The sequence below is a fragment of the Lepidochelys kempii genome, chromosome 7 (assembly GCF_965140265.1).
Source record: "Lepidochelys kempii isolate rLepKem1 chromosome 7, rLepKem1.hap2, whole genome shotgun sequence".
Lineage (NCBI taxonomy): Eukaryota > Metazoa > Chordata > Testudines > Cheloniidae > Lepidochelys > Lepidochelys kempii.
In genome coordinates, this window is record NC_133262.1 from 45184735 (window position 1) to 45204002 (window position 19268).

Here is a 19268-nt window from a genome sequence, read left to right on the forward strand (position 1 = left end):
AAAGCTGATTTCTGCCTGTTCCCCCATCCAACTAATTAACCCATAATCCTTGTGTCCCTCCCTACCACAACCCACAGCCCTGGCAATGTGTCCCTCCTTCCAGGAGGAAGGTACTTGTACCCCTTCATGATACCACCTCTTCCTCCGCTATCTTGTGTGTCTGACCTGGCAATGCCCCTGTGGCTAATGCCCCCTGCCCTTTGCACATATCCTAGTCAAGAGGCTGGTGCTTGCTCCCCGCTCTCCCTCCTAGGCTGGCGGGTATCCTGTGTGCCCCCCCCCAGCTGGTACCTTGTGTGGTTCCCCCTCTTCCCACCTTGCAGGTATACTGTGTCCTCCCCACCTGCCTGCCTGGCTCATACCATGTGCATTCCCCCCTTGGCTAGAGGGTACCCTGTGCCTCTCACCTCTGGCTGGCTAGTACACTATGCACCCCACCCTTCTCAGCTAGCTGGTACTCTGTGCGTCTCCCCGTCAGTCCACTCCCATGGTTGGCTGGCACCCTGTGCATCTCCCCCCTCCACAGCCCACTCCCCATGGTTGGCTGGTACCCTGTGTATCCCGCCCCACATCCTGGCTGGCTGGTTCCCTGTGTGCCCCACTCCCCCCTGGCTGGCTGGTACCCTGTGCATCTCCGACTCTCCCCCCCCACTCTCCCCTCATGGCTGGCTGGCTGGTCCCTGTGCACCCCCCCCCCCACTCCCCATGGCTTTCTGGCACCGTGCCCGCCCTTGCATAGCTGGCTAGCACCCTGTGCATCTCCCCCTCCACAGCCCACTCCCCATGGTTGGCTGGTACCCTGTGTATCCCGCCCCACATCCTGGCTGGCTGGTTCCCTGTGTGCCCCACTCCCCCCTGGCTGGCTGGTACCCTGTGCATCTCCGACTCTCCCCCCCACTCTCCCCTCATGGCTGGCTGGCTGGTCCCTGTGCATCCCCCCCCCCCACTCCCCATGGCTTTCTGGCACCGTGCCCGCCCTTGCATAGCTGGCTAGCACCCTGTGCATCTCCCCCTCCACAGCCCACTCCCCATGGTTGGCTGGTACCCTGTGTATCCCGCCCCACATCCTGGCTGGCTGGTTCCCTGTGTGCCCCACTCCACCCTGGCTGGCTGGTACCCTGTGCATCTCCGACTCTCCCCCCCCACTCTCCCCTCATGGCTGGCTGGCTGGTCCCTGTGCATCCCCCCCCCACTCCCCATGGCTTTCTGGCACCGTGCCCGCCCTTGCATAGCTGGCTAGCACCCTGTGCATCTCCCCCTCCACAGCCCACTCTCCATGGTTGGCTGGTATCCTGTGTATCCCCCCTGCCCCGGCTGGCTGGCACCCCGTGGCCCCCCACTCCCCACCATGGTTGGCTGGCACCCTGTGCATCACCCACCCCCCCACGCACACTCCCCATGGCTGGCTGGCACCCTGTGCCCCCGCCCCGCCTGGCTAGTACCCTGTGCATTCCCTCCTCTTCCCCGACAGCTGGCGCACCACGTGCTCCTGCCACTCCCCCGGGCCGCGTGTCTCCGCCGGGACCGGCTGTAGCAGGAAGGCGGGACCGGGACGTCACGTGAGCGGCCGCCTCTCCTGGCTGCTGGGGGTACGGACCGCGCCGGACCCTGTGCGGGAGGCGGTCCGGGGCTGTACCAGCCCCGCCCCCCCAACTCACCTGCGGCGGGCACATCAAGGTAACCCCCCCCCCGAATAGTGCGGCGGGCAGGCTCACCTGGGCCCCTCCCGCCCCTAGCTCTGCGCGGGGCAGCCAGGTAACCTGCCCGGCTCTGCCCCTCCCTCCGCCTGTGTCCTGCGGGAAGCCCAGATGGGTCCTCACCTGGGCCTTGCCTGTGTCCTGGGGGAAACCCAAGTGGGCCCTCACCTGAGCCCCACCTTCCCAGCTGGGCCCTGGGGGAAACCCAAGTGGGTCCTCACCTGGGCCCCTCCTTTCCACCTGGCAGGGCCCTGGGGGAAACCCAGGTGGGCCCACTCTTTTGTCCTTCCCCCCACCTCTGTGACCTGGCCTAGAGGAAGCCCAGAGCGGCCCTCACCTGCCACCCAACTGTGCCCCAGGGGAAGCCCAGGTTAATCCTCCTCCTCCTCCTATGCCCCAGAGTGCTCTAATTGTGGGAACTAGGTTACACCTCACCTGAGGTCTCCTCTCCTCCAGTCTGCTGTAGGTTAGCCAGGTAACTTCTTACTTTGGGGCTCTCACCTGTGATTCTTCACTAGGGCAGTCATTACCACCTCATCTTGGGGCCAGCTTTTCCACATATACCATCCCACCCACCCCCAGTCTTGGATGCTGAATTGGGGGTAGTCATGTACCTCTCATCTAGGGCCTTCACCCCCTCGAATTCTACAATAGAGCAGCTGGGTAAACCCTCACTTGAAGGCCTTCTTCCCCCATACCCTTGACCTGTGCACCAGGATGGCCACATAACTCCTCACATGTTTTACCCCACCCCTGAATTCTTCACCAGGGCAGCCAAGTATATCCTTAGGTGAAATGAAATACATGGATATCACCTGCCCCTCTTCTTGACCCAGCACTGGAGTGGCCAGGTGATTCTTCACCTAAGGTCCTTCTCCCCCCAATCTGTCTTCACCTAGGGACTATTCTTGCACTGGAATTGCCAGGTAATCCCTTGGCTGGGGGCTTCCTTCTCCCATCAACTTGTTCAATCCTATATCTTGGGAATTTCTTCCTTTTGACCTGTGTGCATTGGGATAGTCAGATTGCCCCTCAGCTGGGGACACCCTCCCCCCTGCTTTTTCTCCAGCTTATGTACCAGGGCAACTAGGCAACATCTTATTTAGGGCTTCCTTCTATCTCTCTACCAAGTCCTGTTCCTGAGTCGGTAATCAGTGACTCATTTGAAACCAGGTTCACTTAGGCCTATAATTAATTGGGTGATTTTGAACCTTTCAGTCACTGTTCAGTCCTGTAAGGCTGATATTCAGATCATAGGTAAAACTGTCTTCAACATTTGTTATTAGAGATTGTGAGCTTCTTGGGGTATAGGGACCAGGGTGACCAGATGTCCCGATTTTGGGGGCTTTTTCTTATATAGGCACCTATTACCCCCCCCACCCCATGTCCTGATTTTTCACACTTGCCCTCTGGTCACCCTAATAGGGACCATCTTTTTGTTGTGTTTGTACAGCACGTGGCACAGTGGGGTCTGGGTCCATGGCTCAGGCCTCAGGCTCTGCCACAGTGTAGATAAATAGTGATTGACTGTTACCTGTGAATAAATGATTCAAGGCAACTTGGTCAAGTTCTTTATGCTGATAGGTGAAAGTTACTTTTCTGATGTGAACAGCCATCTTCAGTCATTTGTAAGTCTGGTATTGCCAGATGTCTAAATATGAAGAAGGGAGGAGAGAGAGGAGTTTGTGTAGGAGCGGAGTTTGATTCTACCAAGTACATTGCTAATATTTATTTGCGTTCTTGTTTAGGAAAACTGAGTGAAATACAACCAAATGGACTCCTCGAAGCACTTGCTTTGATCTGCTGAGTTGGGGGGAAATCGTACTGAGGATCTGGTGTCTACCTCTGTAACCTCTAACTTCTCAGTGCTATGGAACAAAGTGAGGGCGAGCAGGCGCCCCAGCCAGAGAGTCATGAGGACAGCAAGAGCAATGTGAAATCCTTGCCTGGGGGAGCTGTCCATGTCTGGGGAGAAATAAAAAAACATGCAGTTACAGATGACTACAAGCTCTCCAAACGGGTGCTAGGTTTGGGTGTTAATGGCAAAGTACTGGAGTGTTTTAACAAGGTGACAGAGCAGAAATGTGCTTTAAAGGTACGTAGACATTTCCTTGTATACATTTTTGAGGCCAAAGCTCATATCTCAAAATCCCATAGAAGGCCATCTTTTCTGTTGATGCCTAGGTAAAACAGAGATGGATGTATTAGAGATTCTTGGATATGTAGAGAGAGAGTCTAGTGTAGCAGTATGTTGGTCCAAACTCAAGAGGTCTTTTTCAGACTGTTCCTGAGTGAGTTTCTGTAACAATTATCATTTATATAACTGACTGTGCTTTTCTACCTGGACTGAAAAACCCCAACTCCTGAGTGGTTTAGCCAGGGTTTTTAATATGGATACTATGCAATCAACAGTCAGGAATCTGTTGCAATAGGTCTAGGGCCTGATGCCTTTATGTGTATTGCCACTCTTCTGGTTTTCCGTCTTTAAAAAAAGTACTAAAGGGCAATTTGGATCCTGGAGTCCAAGACTTACAGTTCTGTTGGAAAGGAGTCCCTGACAAATATTTGTCTGTTTGTTTTTCTTATAGAATATTTCTTAGGACTTTAAGGAGATTTTCTAGTTGTTGAATAAAAATTGCAGGGTGAGTGAGTAATTCCATTTTCTTATCTACTTCCAAAAGAGTAGGGCATCTGAAAACAGATCAGAGATATCCGGTTTGGGCAGATGTGTTTACCCACTTACCAATGATGAGCCAATATTAGGGTAATAAGTGTCATTTATATAAATAGAGCAGGAAACCTGCACTAATAAGTGTAGGGCTTACCTATCGTTTTGTGCAGTATTTAAGATTTCTTTTTTAATTACAAATTTAACCCTAATAGTGACAAAGTTAATCTTCACTGAATCTGTAAACAAGCATAAGCAACAAAATTCTGTGAACTGCCTCAGAATGCAGTACTGCTTCTTTTGCATTAATTGGGATAACTAGAATATCTAGAAGACTTCAGATACCCTTTTCTGTCCCCACCCTCAAACCCTGAATGCATTGGCAGAGAGTAGGACGAAATCTGCTAGTGATCTTCTGGATGACTTGTTGAGGTATAGACTACACCTTGTCTCTAGCAGGCTGGACCTGAATTCTACGGCAAGGTTCTTGCATTCTGTAGTATGCTGGTTGGACAGTTTCATTTAAATTTTAAAAAAGAGACTTTTAATTGATTAAACATGAAAACATCAATTTGTACAGAAATGTGGCCTCAAAATAACAAAGGGACTAATTAATGCATTCCTCGCATTTTCAGTTTTCATGCTGATTTCTGTATTGACAATGCATAGTTGAATTGCAGAAGTTTATTAGGATGGAGTTGCAGGTTTTGGCAGGTGGGGGAATGTTGAGGCTTCTGGCACACAGGCAGGCATAGGAGGGTGTTTGAGATTGTCGGATAAGTACGTTAGCTTGTTGCTTCTGATTAAAATGACCAGCAGTGAATCATGGAGTATAGTTGTAGCCATGTCTGTCGTAGTGAATTAGTTAATATTGACACTTATTTAATTTTCAGACCTAACTCATTAAAATGAAGGGAACAATTAACATTCAAAGCTGTTTCACTGTGTCTGCAGACTCAGGCAGGCCTCATTATATAAGTTTATGCTTGGTTCACATTTTCAAGGTTTTCATTGCAGCTCTAAGAGCTAGACATTTTTAAAATGTGAGCTTACTTTCTAGAGCAGTGGTTCTCAACCAGGGGTACACGTACCCCTGTGGGTGCGCAGAGGTCTACCATGGGGTACATCAACTCATCTAGATATTTGCCTAGTTTTACAACAGGCTACATATAAAGCACTAATGAAGTCAGTACAAACTAAAATTTCATACAGAGACTGACTTGTTTATACTCCGTCCTGGATATAGATGTAATATTAAAAAGCTAATTCAACACTGATTAAGCTACAGAGAAGAATGTCAGAAATTAAAGGTAATGTGCTTTTTAACAGGCTTCCCTTTGCCTAATGAGCAGGAAGAACTAATGATGGAGGAAGGGATCTGAGACATCCAATTTAGAGGTTCCCTGTAATAAAAAATGAGGCTGAAAAATCAGTTAATCCCTTCAGTGCTAACATACTTAGGGTACAAAAAACCCCATCCCCTACCTCACCTCCCGCATACACAACCAAAACTATATTCTCTGTGATGTACCTGGTATATCACTGAAGTCCTGTTGTTATGTTCCAGTGGAATGTCTGCACTTCAGGGAGTGCTCCCTTTTTCTGCTGAAATGGCCAGAAAGGTGTTAAGATGTGTGTAAAGGCCATGGGGAGCTAAAACAGCAGCTGATGCCTTATTCTGTGTATACAGTTTTCACCACTATGGATCAGAGTGCCGAATACAAAATGAATTATGCAATTATGTAAAACTTCCAATGGCTCAGAGTGTAGCCACTCCCAAAATATGGCAAAGAAAAAAATAACCATGGAAGGAGAGACAAAATGGTTTAATTGTCCTGAACAGAAGAATCTTGTATTGAGCCCTGAAGATACTTACAGAGGTGGCAGTGTTCAGGGAGGATGTTGTCATTGTTTCACGGGGATCCTGAACCAAGCAGCACAAGTCCCTCTCCTGCTCCTCATGGGACCTCAGAACAGCCCATCCAGACAAAAGAGCTGTGTAAAACCTTCTGGAAATATGTTCTGTTCAGAAACTCTGCTTTTATATTGTACAGTGTAGGGCTTGTCCTCCTTTTGGAGGAAATAGGCTCAAGAGTTCTCAGTTTACATAGCTCTCTATTCCCAAGCTGCATGTGATTGTCTCACATTGGTGGGGTTAAACAGTAGGTGCGGATGAATTATTTAATAAGACTCCCTATTTGACATGTAAATGTCAAAAGTAGAGAAATGCAAACGTTACCTTGTGTGTACTTTTTTGTATATGGAGCCAAAAGCTGAAAAGAGGGACAGAGGTGGGTATTTTTAAGGCTTTATTTGTGTGTGTTGTATAATACATAGTGTTTTCTACATATGCCTATGCATGCGCGCACCCACTTCCTCTATTACTTCTCTGCTCCCTGTAACCAAGTCCCCTGAACAAAATCAAAACCTCCTCTTGCTGCTGAAGGTAGACCTTATCAACCGTAGGTTCTCTTTACCACCAAACTCTCACATCAAAGCTGCCCCTGACTTGGCAGATGGCACTGCTTTCTGCCTGCAGGTTTTCTTTCACAAGGGAACAAAGCCAGCACAGAGCTTACTCAATGGAAGGAATTTTTACGGAGGTACTCAAGAGAAAAACTCTTGAAGAGGCAGAAACATTCATCCACAGAGCCATGTGTCAGTCAAGCACTACATACTGTAATTGGGAGGTCTCTGTTGTCTCCTTTAGTCCATGCCTGTAATTGGAACTAGTTAGAATTTCACTAATAATTTTAGACTGGGAAAACACAAGGCATCCTCCCAGGATACTGCAGGGGCTCTAACTGTGGCGTTGCTTATTTTTCTGAAGTGTTATGTGGCTTCGTTTACTCTGCTTGGCATAGTGTTCTGTTATACGCTTTTTAAAAGTACTGTCACCTTTGCTTCCATTAGATTGAAATGCCACCCACACTGCTGCCACAGTTAAGAAAATCTAATCTGGCTACTTGCTTATACGTGTAATGACACATTGGCTGTACAGCAATGTTTCCAAACAATGAGGGTGGAGGAGTAAACAAACTAGTCTGCAGGACAGTGGCGTTCTAGAAGGCAATTTTGAGTAGTCCACACGTCTATTATTTTTCTACCGGGTAGGCAACTGACCTAGATTCACTTCCATAACTTAGGTGATGTTACAAGCCCTCCTGCATTTTTGTCCCTTCCTTTGTGTCCTGACCCCATTCTTCATAATTCTACTTCCCTGTGGAGCTAGACTTGGAGAAAATGCTGATACTTAACTTCCCTTCTCCTCGCAAGCTCTCTATTATGTCCCTTCCTTATGGGGATAAAGAAATCTGGGCCAGCTTTCTACCTGGGACAAAGATGATAAACATGAGGGTTACTGAAAGTTGCCTTCTTGAAAAAGGCCAGTGGTTCTCAACGCTTCTTTTTTTCTTCTTCTGTGGAATGAGAATCACAAAGTGGTCAAAAAAATCATCCCATGACCCACCCTATCCCACAAAGCTCTGTGGAACTGAGGATGATGTGATTTAGGTTTATAGGATGGAGATTGTGGATCAAAAAAGGTGAGGAGGCTGAAGGGTCTTCTGGGTCATGGAGACTTTTCTGTGCTTGCACAGTGCTCAGTTCCAGGGTGGCGATGAACTGCTGCTAGTGGATGAGAAGCTGGTCAGATAGATCGTTAGAGCACTGCTTCCTCTTGCCCTGGAGCCTAGCACTGAGTGGAGGGAGAAAACAGCTTTCCTCAGACTGTGGGGTGGATAGCATCAGCAGGAGTGAGCCTCTTCTTTCCTTTTGTCACTGGGCTCTCACTGTATCCTGGTGAGTTGGAGCATTTTGATACACTATGAAAAAGGACTGAAATGGCAGAGTGGCTGCCTGTGACTTTTTCCCTCCTGCGCGCGCACACACACACACACTATACGCTAACAGCCTCCATCTTGGTTAGGGCAACGTGAGTTGGGTGTTTGAATGGGCCTGCTCCCTCAGGTCTTCTAGCCTAGAACAAACTAGGCTGTCACCTTCTGGCTGCTGGAAAAGTTAAGAGTTAGAGATTATGGCTCCCCATAAGCTAATGGCCAGACATCCTGCCCTGAGAACATAAGGACATATAAAAACATGAGAGGCCATACTGGATTAGACCAAAGGTGCATCTAGCCCAGTATCCTGTCTTCCGACAGTGGCCGATGCCGGGTGCCCCAGAGGGAATGAACAGAAAAGGTAATCATCAAGTGATCTATCCCCTGTTGGCCATTCCCAGCTTCTGGAAAGCAGGCCTTGAATTCACATCAGAACAGCTCAGCAACAGGAAACTTACCTATGTTGCAGGTAACCTTTGCTTTCTTAAGTGCCTTTTTTATTATTACCTGAGAGGGTAATAAGTTTGATAGAGAGAATACAAAGTTCATATGAGGGTAGCATTTACAGAGTGCAAAAAATGTGCAGTTTTACTTGACTGAGACCAAGACAGTGAATCAACATTTTCAAAGTGCAGATATAGGCAACGGTTATGATTGTAGTGCATAAAATCATTGCCGTTTTCCTGAGATGTTTGGGCTGGCATTTTCCTGTGAAGGATCAATACCTTTGCTTCTTGAAGAATGTGGAAGTGATTTTCAGCTGATGATTTGATACAGAACGATAAATGTTAGCAAGTTTCCTGGTGGATGGAAGTTGGTATTAAATCTCTTTAACTCTGAAGTCATCCTTTAGAGTGAAGAATTCCAACTGTGTAACAGTGCAAAACAACACTGTGCAACATTTTAGGACAGGAAATAAGAATGCTGTGTCATACTGAAACTGCAGGGGAATTCAGGGTGTTAGAATATAATTATCAGAGTTGGAATTTTGTGAAGGATTTAAGAGTGATTGTGTTTTGTAGGTGGAATTTTAGGACATCCGACTACAGGACACTTCATCTTAATCTCATTTATTTATTTTTTAACCCTTGCCATCTATTTAAACCAGTCTGTCTCATTGGTACAGGACTCCTAGAGTCATTATCACAAACGATTACATGTAATGAGCTCCAGCTCCAGGGAGCTAATGGGATGAGGGAGAAGGCAGATGCTGGGTGAAACAAGCATACTTCAGGGAGATTCCACCTGAACTGGAGTAGAACCTAAAATATGGATAGTGTGAGACTGGTACCCTGAACTTTGTTCTTAGATGCCAAGCCCAGAACATATATGAAATACCTAAAATAAACATCCACTGGGTGGATAGTGGATTATTTTATCTGTTCCAAGAAACTTTTTGCAAATCAATGGGTTACTTGAAAGACCAGGATCATTCAAGCACTTACCTGTCTGCAGTTGGTCTAGAACTGCTGCATCTTATGGACTAGTTGTTTTGGTTTGGTTATCAATGGAGTTTGTCAATTGGCTTGCACTTTACAGATGTAAATAAGTTGGTTAGTCTAGTGATCTCTTGTGCTTATTGCCAGCCTGGGCTGATTTCTAACCATAGAAGAGTTGTATAATAGGGGTATAGCAGGTGGAAGCTAACTCATCAAGCCTGTAAGGTGGAAATGCAGAAAGAAAGGGAATGCTGTAAAACGATTAAGGTCTCTGTGAAAAGCAAGCTGTATTGCTGCTTCCTCTGTGCTTTTTATGTTCTCTTGTAGTGTGCCAACAAGCTGAAACATGTTCCATCCAGACATGTGTAGTAACAAAGCTTAGGAAGATCAAGGCGTGTCCCTGTGGTTTCAAGCAGATTTGAAGATCTGAAAAATTGTTACAGATACAAATCTTATCATGTGCGTCTGTCTGTCTGTCTGTCCATCAGACCTGACTAAGATCTCTCTGTTTTAGGAATAGATGACCCTTCTCCCCATCTCTCCCCCTTTATAGTCTAAATCCTTCTGTTCCATTTAACGACAGTAGAACCTCACTAATTCACACTGACTGGGCATCTCATTGCAGATAACTGGATTTCCATATCAGCTTTCATGTAAGCACCCAGTAAGCTAGAATAACAAAATGTTCATTTATTTAGCAAGTCTGCTCCAGTTTTAATTACGTCTGGTAATACATCGCAGCATAGGGATGCCTGAACAGGAACGTCTGATCCAGCCTTTTGCAATTTGAGGAAAATCACATCCTCCTTTGAATGTCAAGGCTCAGGTCCGTTTCTCCTTCATAGTGCACTAGTAAACGTGGTACAGTATCTTGTGTACAAGTAATGCAGTCTTAGAAAAATGAGTAGTCCTGCTAGCCCTCTGCTATTAAATCTCTGCCCAAAAAATGGGGAGAGACCCCAATTTTCCTGTGTTAAAGTGATAGGGAGCACAGATTAGCAACATTCTGTGGTAATTGGGACCAACATGCACCTAAGGCACTTAATAGATAAAAGTGCTTAGCATACATAGAATGTTTAATATTAATATTTTAATTGTATATTAAGTGAACCAATTTAAAGCAGATGTAAATTGATCAGTTCACATCTGTACAACACTCCATTCTAAAATATTTTGCGAACTACATTTCATTCACTCTTGAAAAGCAGCCATTGTTAGCATGAAATGTTTATTGTTCCATATTATGCAATAATAGCTACACTCCCATTTTTTTTCTTGATTTTCCTGACTTAAAGATGTATTTAATTTAAAAAGTCAAACTGTTTAGGACTATGCGTAATGTACCAATGGCAATGGTTGCTGTTTAGCAGTCTTTATTTCTTTTGCCACAATAAGAGTTTGTTGAACTGCTCAGCTTCATGGTTTTAATACTGCACGTTCCACATGGAAACCTTCTTGAACAGCAATGTGGTGTACATGTGTCCAGTGATGGGACTAGAGTAGAAACCTATTTGACTGGAAAACCATGAGAACGTCTCTTTTTTAACCAATGGAACCAACAGCCTCTCAGGATTAGAGCATATAAATTGTCTGGATTCTGGTACTTTTACACAGACTTCCTAAGTATTTAAGATGATTCAAAGCTCTCTTAATGAGATTAAGCTATAACTCCCTTGCATTTTAATACCTCTAAACTGAAAGGAGGAAAGAAGTCTAGTTCAGCCTGCTAATCGGCCCTGGGCTTCCTATTTTCTGAATCTTTACAATATGGCATTTCATGCTGAGGCGTTTGAAAACTGCTTTGAGAGAAATAGGAAACACAAAATGTTTAAAATTAATTTATTCCAAAGCAACTTTAACAATGCCAAAGTTTTGATAAAATAGTCTGAATGTTTCATCTTTAAAATGTAATTTCAGACACAACCAAAGAGCCAAAGCTTATTAAAGTTGCACTGTTCTCGGGTCTGACCTATTGTCAGTTCACAATCTGGCTCTTCTCCACAGGCCTTTTCCCAAAAATATTAGGTCTTCCCAATTCCTGTTTTGAGTGTGCTGAAGGTTAAGTAAAAGGCCCTCAAGCAGCTTTTTGAGTTGGCATTTGAGTCAGCTACTGTCTGGGACATTATTTATTATGCCTATTTCAAGGGTGGAGTTGAGAAGTGCAGAATTCTGTTGGAATGCACTGCTAAAACATACAAACTCAGGGCCCCATCTCTGGAAGCCACAGAGAGTAGCTAGAATGGTACCATTTGGTTGCTCTCCATTGAGATTTTGGTTACTGAGAGTGATTTGCCCTGTGAACTAGCCGTGATGCCCCTAAGAGTCAGTATCTCTGTTATCCCTTACAAACATGTGAGTCGGTAAGGTAACTTATAACCATTATTGGTTTTCAGTTAAATATTTTTTTGAGGGAGAGGAGAGAGGGAAATGCCTGGATGGTGAACTACTAGTGTCTTTCTTGCACACTGTGCTGTGCATATATATCCTGAAAATCTAGGATCTCTCTAAAGTTTATGGCAGATTGGATATTACTGTTGTGGGATATTTAAAGCCCTGTTCACAATACCATAGGGTTTAGTGCACAATAGAAGCCCTGCTACCAAAACATTCTCCTTGTTTGCAAGTCTGTGTGTCTGTTTGGGGCTTGTTTGTTGTTTTATCAAAAACTTAAAATCCTAATTTTTTTTCTTTTAAGAATTCATTTCTCACAGGGCTTTATAACGATTCCGGTTTCCCACATGTTGCTTTCAGTCAATGTGGCTTTGTCAAAAGCAGTCTGGTTGCCACAGCAACAGAGTTGTTAATAGCAAAGATGTCATTGCCTGAAGGTGGGAAGAGGGGGAGGGTGGGTTTCTCTGGCTCAGCTGCCTCTCCACAGTAGAAGCTCCTGCTGGAGCCACACTACAGTACAAGGTCTCCATTGTTTCTGTGAGGAGTAAAAGCCTTTTATTTTGTTCTCTTCCCTTTCCAATCAATTTACAATCAAAATTTGACACATGGGAGGGTGACGGGGCTTGACATTGGCTTGATACTCTGAAGCGTTCCTGTTCTTTCAGACTCTCCAATCTCAAGGATACTGCTGTTGTCCTCTGTGTTTAAAAGAAAGTTTCTGTGAACAACAAAGCACTTGCATACATGCAGAACCTGCAGCGTTCAGTTTGTGTTTATAACTAAAATAACACATAGATGCACCATCCTCTTTCCCTTTAGCTAACAGCCTTTTTATGAAGGTAGTGTGAAAAATGATCTATCCCTTCACCCTGTGCTGTAATATGAAACCAAGAGGACACTTAAAGGGCATTGGGTTTTCAAAGGAACCTAATGATGGGACTTGGACACCTAACTCCCTTAGGAAAATCCCATTCTTAAACAGCGTGTTACTTTATTAATATTTAGTGAACCTGTAGAATTCTCTGCTCCAATAAGTCAATGAGACCAACACTGAGGATTTTAAACGGGATTGGGTCATGTTTATGAACCTTAATGAAATGTGTATCTCTGCAAGAAAGTTGTACAAACTTTTGTGTTTTGAAACAAATAAAGTGCTATGAAAGTCCTTTGTGTTAGCTTGCAGTGATATTACCCATGCTTCAGGGAAGTAGCTGATTCTCTCTCTTTCCCTGCTGCTAAATATACCACCTCAGCAAATATAGCATTCTGCTAGCCAAGGAGAGAGAGAGAAGCTAGGCTCTGATTTTGCAAGTGCTTATGGACATTACTCATGTCATTCACATGCATAAAGTTATGCACGTGTAAGAGCTTGTCCACAGGGAGAGGTTATTCTGTACTGTAGGAACCCTCCAGTTATGTACACAAATAATCTGGGTAGCAAAAGGGAAAATCTGTGCATTGTCTGTATCTGTTATGCTGGAATTTGTTGTTTTACAAGATAAACCTCTGGCAGGATTGACTGGGTTGTGTCTCATTAGGTTCTTCACTTTACAATATTTGGAAATTGACAGGATTTCCAGCACCAGAGAGCGAGAGAGAGAGAGCTGGGGAACGTCTCAGTTATGTACTAGTGTAGTTGTGGCCATGTCAGTCACAAGAGCTGTGTGTGGCTGGAAAGCTTGTCTCTCTCACCAACAGAAGTTGGTCCAATAAAATATATTACCTCACCACCTTGTCTTTCTAGAACTGTACTAGGTAATTTGCCTTATCCATTTTGTAGTGTTCAGTCATTTTTTTTTAAAAGATTTTTTAAAATATATTTGCCAGGAAATTGTGTGTATCCTGTAATGTGGGGTGGAGTGCCTAGGAGAAATTTTAGGAAGGACATGAAGACTTGAAGAGGAACAATGGTCCAAGACTGGATCCTGGAAGAGGGTATTAGTATAAAGTGAGAATAGACTGGGTGGAAGTTCATTAACAAAAGGAGGTGAAAGTACTGATGATAGCTGCTGAGTGTGTTGTGTCTCACATGTCAGTTTTTGCACTATTAATGGTATGAGTGCTGTGATCTCCAAATGCAGATGTTGTCGGTATTGGAAGGATTGAGGGGAATTATGTGTGTTTGTTTTGATTTTTATTTTTTATATTGCAGTATACCATTTTAATTCAAGCCTATGGGGACATTCAGTGTATATATTCTAAACAACTTTATTTTGTAACAAAACAACAACATTGTGTATGTTCTGCATATGACTACTTCACCCCACTGCAGCTTCTCTGTGGAAACCTTAATCAATTATATACAAGGTGGGGGAGGTAATATCTTTTATTGAACCAACTTCTGTGGATGATAGACAAGCTTTTGAGCTACACAGAGCTGCTCCTCAGGTCTGGGAAAACTACATGAAGTGAATTAAGACACTCCTTTCTCCCTTCTAGGATTACTCTAGTGACCTGTATTTGAGCATTCTTAGAGCAGGGGTTTCACCATCCTTCCTCTTTTGAGCTTCTGTTAGTCAATAGCCTGTCCAATAATGATAGCTAGTCAGGCTCCTCCTTTCTCTGTTGCTTAATGAAATGCTAATTATCTGGTATTGGGAAGGAGAGGGAAATCAGTTATTACGCTCTCACTTGCACTGTGGTTCAAATGGTTCTTCATTTGAACAAACTGAACCAGAACTTCAGGTAACTTGTTTCAGTTACATGCAGTTTCTTTTACATATGCTTTTGTGTGCAAGTGATGGGTATGGCAAATATCCGACATGCAGTTGGTAAGAAGTAAAATAGTAATGGCTGTGTTTTTAATAAGAAAGTTCAGTGACATGGGTATGACAACCTAGCCATGTAAGGGAATATTTAAGTGTGTGAAAAATCCTAGAGCAGATTTTACAGCATTTTAAGTGATAGAACTTCAGAATCTGAACAAAATGAAGACAGCTATTTTACTCATTGTGTGGGAATGGGTGCTTCTGACTATGCTGCTTCAGTCACAAAGGGAAGAGTATAAATATGTTCGTGGAGTAAGTGGGGGAAATGGAGAGGGAGACACTCTTAAATACATTTCCTAGAGCTGTGCAACATATCTAGTTTCTTCCTTGCAGTAGGTTAGGGACTGAAGAGATTGGAAAAATGTTCCATATTCTTTGAGATTTTGTTTTACTGCCACTACCTTTTTGGACTTGTTTGCAAAATGGTGCAGTGGAGAGGGCATTGGACACCCTGGCAATAGACACCCTTAAAATATTTTAAATAATTGCTGCATCTCAGATTGGGAGAAAGTAGCATTAGTAATTCTTTAGGGTAGTATTTTAAAGTATGATTTATTGGCAGAGCTGTTAGTCTACTGTGTTTACCATAATGAAATGGAAACAGTTGATGCACATGGGATTCTGAGATTAGGCTTAAATGTAAAATACACAGAGGCTGAGGACAATAGGCTTTTAAATGTTGAAGACAGTAGAAAACCTGAGATAGTAACAAAATTTGATGGCGAGGAGTAGTATACAAGAGGGCAAGAGATCAGACCAGGAATAAAATTGACTGGAGGTAGTGGGAGACGGGATAGGCAGCAGTGGAAGATTTGGCTAGCCAAGGGCAATGCTCATCTAGGATGGTCTAGTCTAGGTTTCATAGCATGAAGGGTGGACCATAGAGTACTGCATGGATACTTAGGCCCCAGTGTTGCAGATTTACGTACATGCTCAAGTTTAGCGACATGAGTAGTCCCACTGAAGTAGACTCAAATACTAATGTCTACAGATAAGTATATTGTGTATATCTTTGCAGGACTGGGGCTTTAGTTTACATTTTCCTGTTAGTTCTATTGAGTATTATGATTCTTCACAACTCAGATAGATGTAGGTTTCATTTTTAGAAGGTGTGTACTATACATTTTTAAGTGATTTATTTTGAAAACTTTTCAGATTAGTTTTACAGCTATATCAGAAAATGAATGATTGTTTGGTTATTTTATTTACCACAGGTAACTGAAGCAGATATTTATGAAATCAGTGGGAGGTGAACTATCTCCAATTCAACAAGTTAATCGTTAATATTTGGAGGATTTTCTTGCCATGCTGTATTAGGAGGAGAACATCACCAGACAGACATTTAAATTGTTTTATTTAACTAAAACAACAACATTATGTATTATGGACTTTTTTTCTTCAACAGCAAACATAATATTTTGACAAAACAAGCATATGAATTTTTGAATGTAGTGTGACAAAGTTCCTCCTCTACCTTGGTGGGTCTTGCGCTTATTGGTGGATTTGCTCGCCTCGGAGATTCACGGCAGCCCTCAGTTTGGCCGTTTTTGTGAACCCACAGTCCAGTAAACTCCTTCTGTGTCTGATCAGGAGTTGGGAGGTTTGGGGGAAACCCGGGCTCACCCTCTACTCCGGGTTCCAGCCCAGGGCCCTGTGGAATGCAGCTGTCTAGAGTGCCTCCTGGAACAGCTGTGCGACAGCTACAACTCCCTGGGCTACTTACCCATGGCCTCCTCCCAACACCTTCTTTTTCCTCACCATAGGACCTTCTTCCTGGTGTCTGATAATGCTTGTACTCAGTTCTCCAACAGTACGCGTTCTTACTCTCAGCTCCTAGTACATCTTGCTCCCAGCTCCTCACACGCACCACAAACTGAAGTGAGCTCCTTTTTAAACCCAGGTGCCCTGATTAGCCTGCCTTAATTGATTCTAGCAGCTTCTTGATTGGCTGCAGGTGTTCTAATCAGCCTGTCTGTCTGAATTGTTTCCAGAAAGTTCCTGATTGTTCTGGAACCTTCCCTGTTACCTTACACAGGGAAAAGGGACCTACTTAACCTGGGGCTAATATATCTGCCTTCTATCACTCTCCTGTAGCCATCTGGCCGGACCCTGTCATAGTAGTTAAACATTCAGGTTTTTTAAAATCAGGTTTGTTTCAGTTAAAATTGTTTTTAACTGAAATAGTTAAATGAAATATTTATTTAAAAAAAAACAACCCAAAAATTAAATTGACTATGTTAGCCAGGTCAACATGAGAAATTTAAAATATTGACTTCTGCAGCTAACTCAGTCATTTTCACCTTCATTTTCCTGTTTGTTCATAGTCTGGAAAAGAAAATAAGCTTTCCTGCTTTTTCAGGTCCCAAATGATTAATTCATTCCAAATGGAGAAATCCAAAGGAAGAAAATTATTCTTTCTACACCAGCAGAAGAAGCTATTGCTGTTAAAAGTGAGATTATCCCTTCAACAGTCTCTGAATCCAAGTGCTTAAGTGACTTCCATCAGCTCACTGGTGTGATTGTCTTTAAAACATCATCAGCAAACATATATTTCTTGAATGGTTCACTCTTAGCTCTGAAGTTTATTAGAGTTGGCATTATGGAGGGATGATTGCTGGATGTCCATGTCACAGCCAACTCCTCTTCTTCAGTAGCTAAGGTTTGACCCTGGTACCGAGCATTGAGAATATTTGGTAGAAAAAGAGCTGAAGATAGTGCTTGTCCCATTTGTTTTTTTAATGCTTGTAATTTAACTCCATCATTGCATATTTCTCTTTTTAAGATCTCACTCAGTTCCTTCCAAATTTCAACAGCGTCAGCAATAAAACAGCTGTTTCCCTGCATTTTGTTCAAGGCTACAGAAATAGGCTTCAGGGTACTTGGCATGTGTTCAACATTTCTCTTAAGCCCAATGTTGAGAACTTTGGCTGTGACAGTGCCATCTATTTTTTCACAATTTTGTTCACAAAGTGTCATCAGATTAGGCCACTTCTTGATCTAGCGCTCAAAACAGTCCACTCCTGAGTTCCATCACACGTCTTGTGGGAGAGTTAGCTTGGTTCCTCCCACTGTTTTCAGAGCAGCTGCTGCAAAGTGGTTGTTACGGAAGTATTTTGCAATTTCAACGACATTAGCCTTTATTTCTGGATCACTGAAGCCTTTGGCTAGAAGGTGCATCAAATGAGCACTGCAACTGTATGTTATTATCTTGGGACTCTCTTCTAAATAATTTCTTCTCATCTTGGATACATTTGCAGCATTGTCTGTGACCAAGCTGCATACTAGATATTTGCATTTTTTTTCACAGTTTGTTATAGCTTTTGCTGCTGCTACTTGTAAGTATTCTGCTGCGTATGCATTTCCTGATGTATCAATTGTTTCTGTAAGGAAGACATTCCCTTCTTCTGTTGTCACACAAGCACGTACAACAGGATCATTGTGGGCATTGCTTCACCCATCAAGACCTAGGTTAACAATTTCACCCTCTAAACCTTTTGCACGCTGTTCAATTTCTCTTTCATACACTTTATCCAGCAATTTGCTTGCGACATCTGTTGGGTGCACTGTATCCTGGTCTTAATGACTGAACCATATTAATGAAGTGTGGGTTCTCAATCATATGGAAAGGAGAGTTTGTTGCATAAACAAACCAGGCAATTTTTTCATCAATTAACTCTTTTTCTAATCTGCTGGTTCTTATCACAAACTTATCGATGGTGGTTTCTGGATGATGGAGATTTTTTTTTTCTTTTTGCTATAGGTGATATACTGTGGCTATGTGACATACATGATGTGACTGAAACAGTGTCATTGGCGGATAACTCTGAAACTATAGAAAATGATGGTGATCTGGAAGGTGGAGAGTCTTCAGAATCCTGTATGTTGAGGGTGGATTCTCCTAAAGAAAATAAGTCAATGCAGTTATTTAATTATTATTACCATACTGCTCATTTAGTATTACTCATTGCATTCACTGACACTCAGTACTACTTTAAAGGTGAAATTGTAAAAGGAAGATCTGCCTATTTCAGCTATTTATTTTTTTATCACAACTGCATCTAAAATGATTGCACCATAGAGTAACAACTATATTTTTTGCTCAAACATGAGAATTCAAGAATAGTCCAGAAGGAAGACAGGCAGTCCTTAAGAAAGAAGTATGAAATAAAAAAGTTTTACCAACCTGAAGAGCCTGTATGATCAGACATGTGTGTTCCTTTCATCGTCTTTCAACGCATCTTCCTCCTGAGAAGGAACACTTATCATGATGATGTTTCATTTGGGCAACCAGGCCTTGCATTTCTTTATTGCACTGTTTGCATTTTGCACCCATGCCTGTCTTACCCACAGGTAGAGGAACTTCATTAAAATATTCCCAAACTGGGTTTCTTTTATGGCCTGCTGCCATTATAGGTTTTCCCTTCTAGTGAGAGAATGGTATGATAGATCTCACATCAATGAAGGCT

The 19268-nt window shown here is 43.4% G+C and overlaps 1 protein-coding gene across 2 annotated transcripts in view; it reads left to right on the forward strand.

Annotated features, from left to right (window-relative positions):
• The first annotated feature begins 1554 nt into the window (after positions 1-1554).
• MAPKAPK3 (MAPK activated protein kinase 3) overlaps positions 1555-19268 on the forward strand; it is a 67426-nt gene continuing 49712 nt past the window's right edge. For both annotated transcript variants that reach the window (XM_073352481.1, XM_073352482.1), the window contains exons 1-2: positions 1555-1677; positions 3446-3792. In XM_073352481.1, coding sequence (XP_073208582.1) covers positions 3568-3792 — 225 coding nt within the window. In that variant the 5' untranslated portion in view covers positions 1555-1677; positions 3446-3567. The remainder of the gene's footprint in view (positions 1678-3445; positions 3793-19268) is intronic.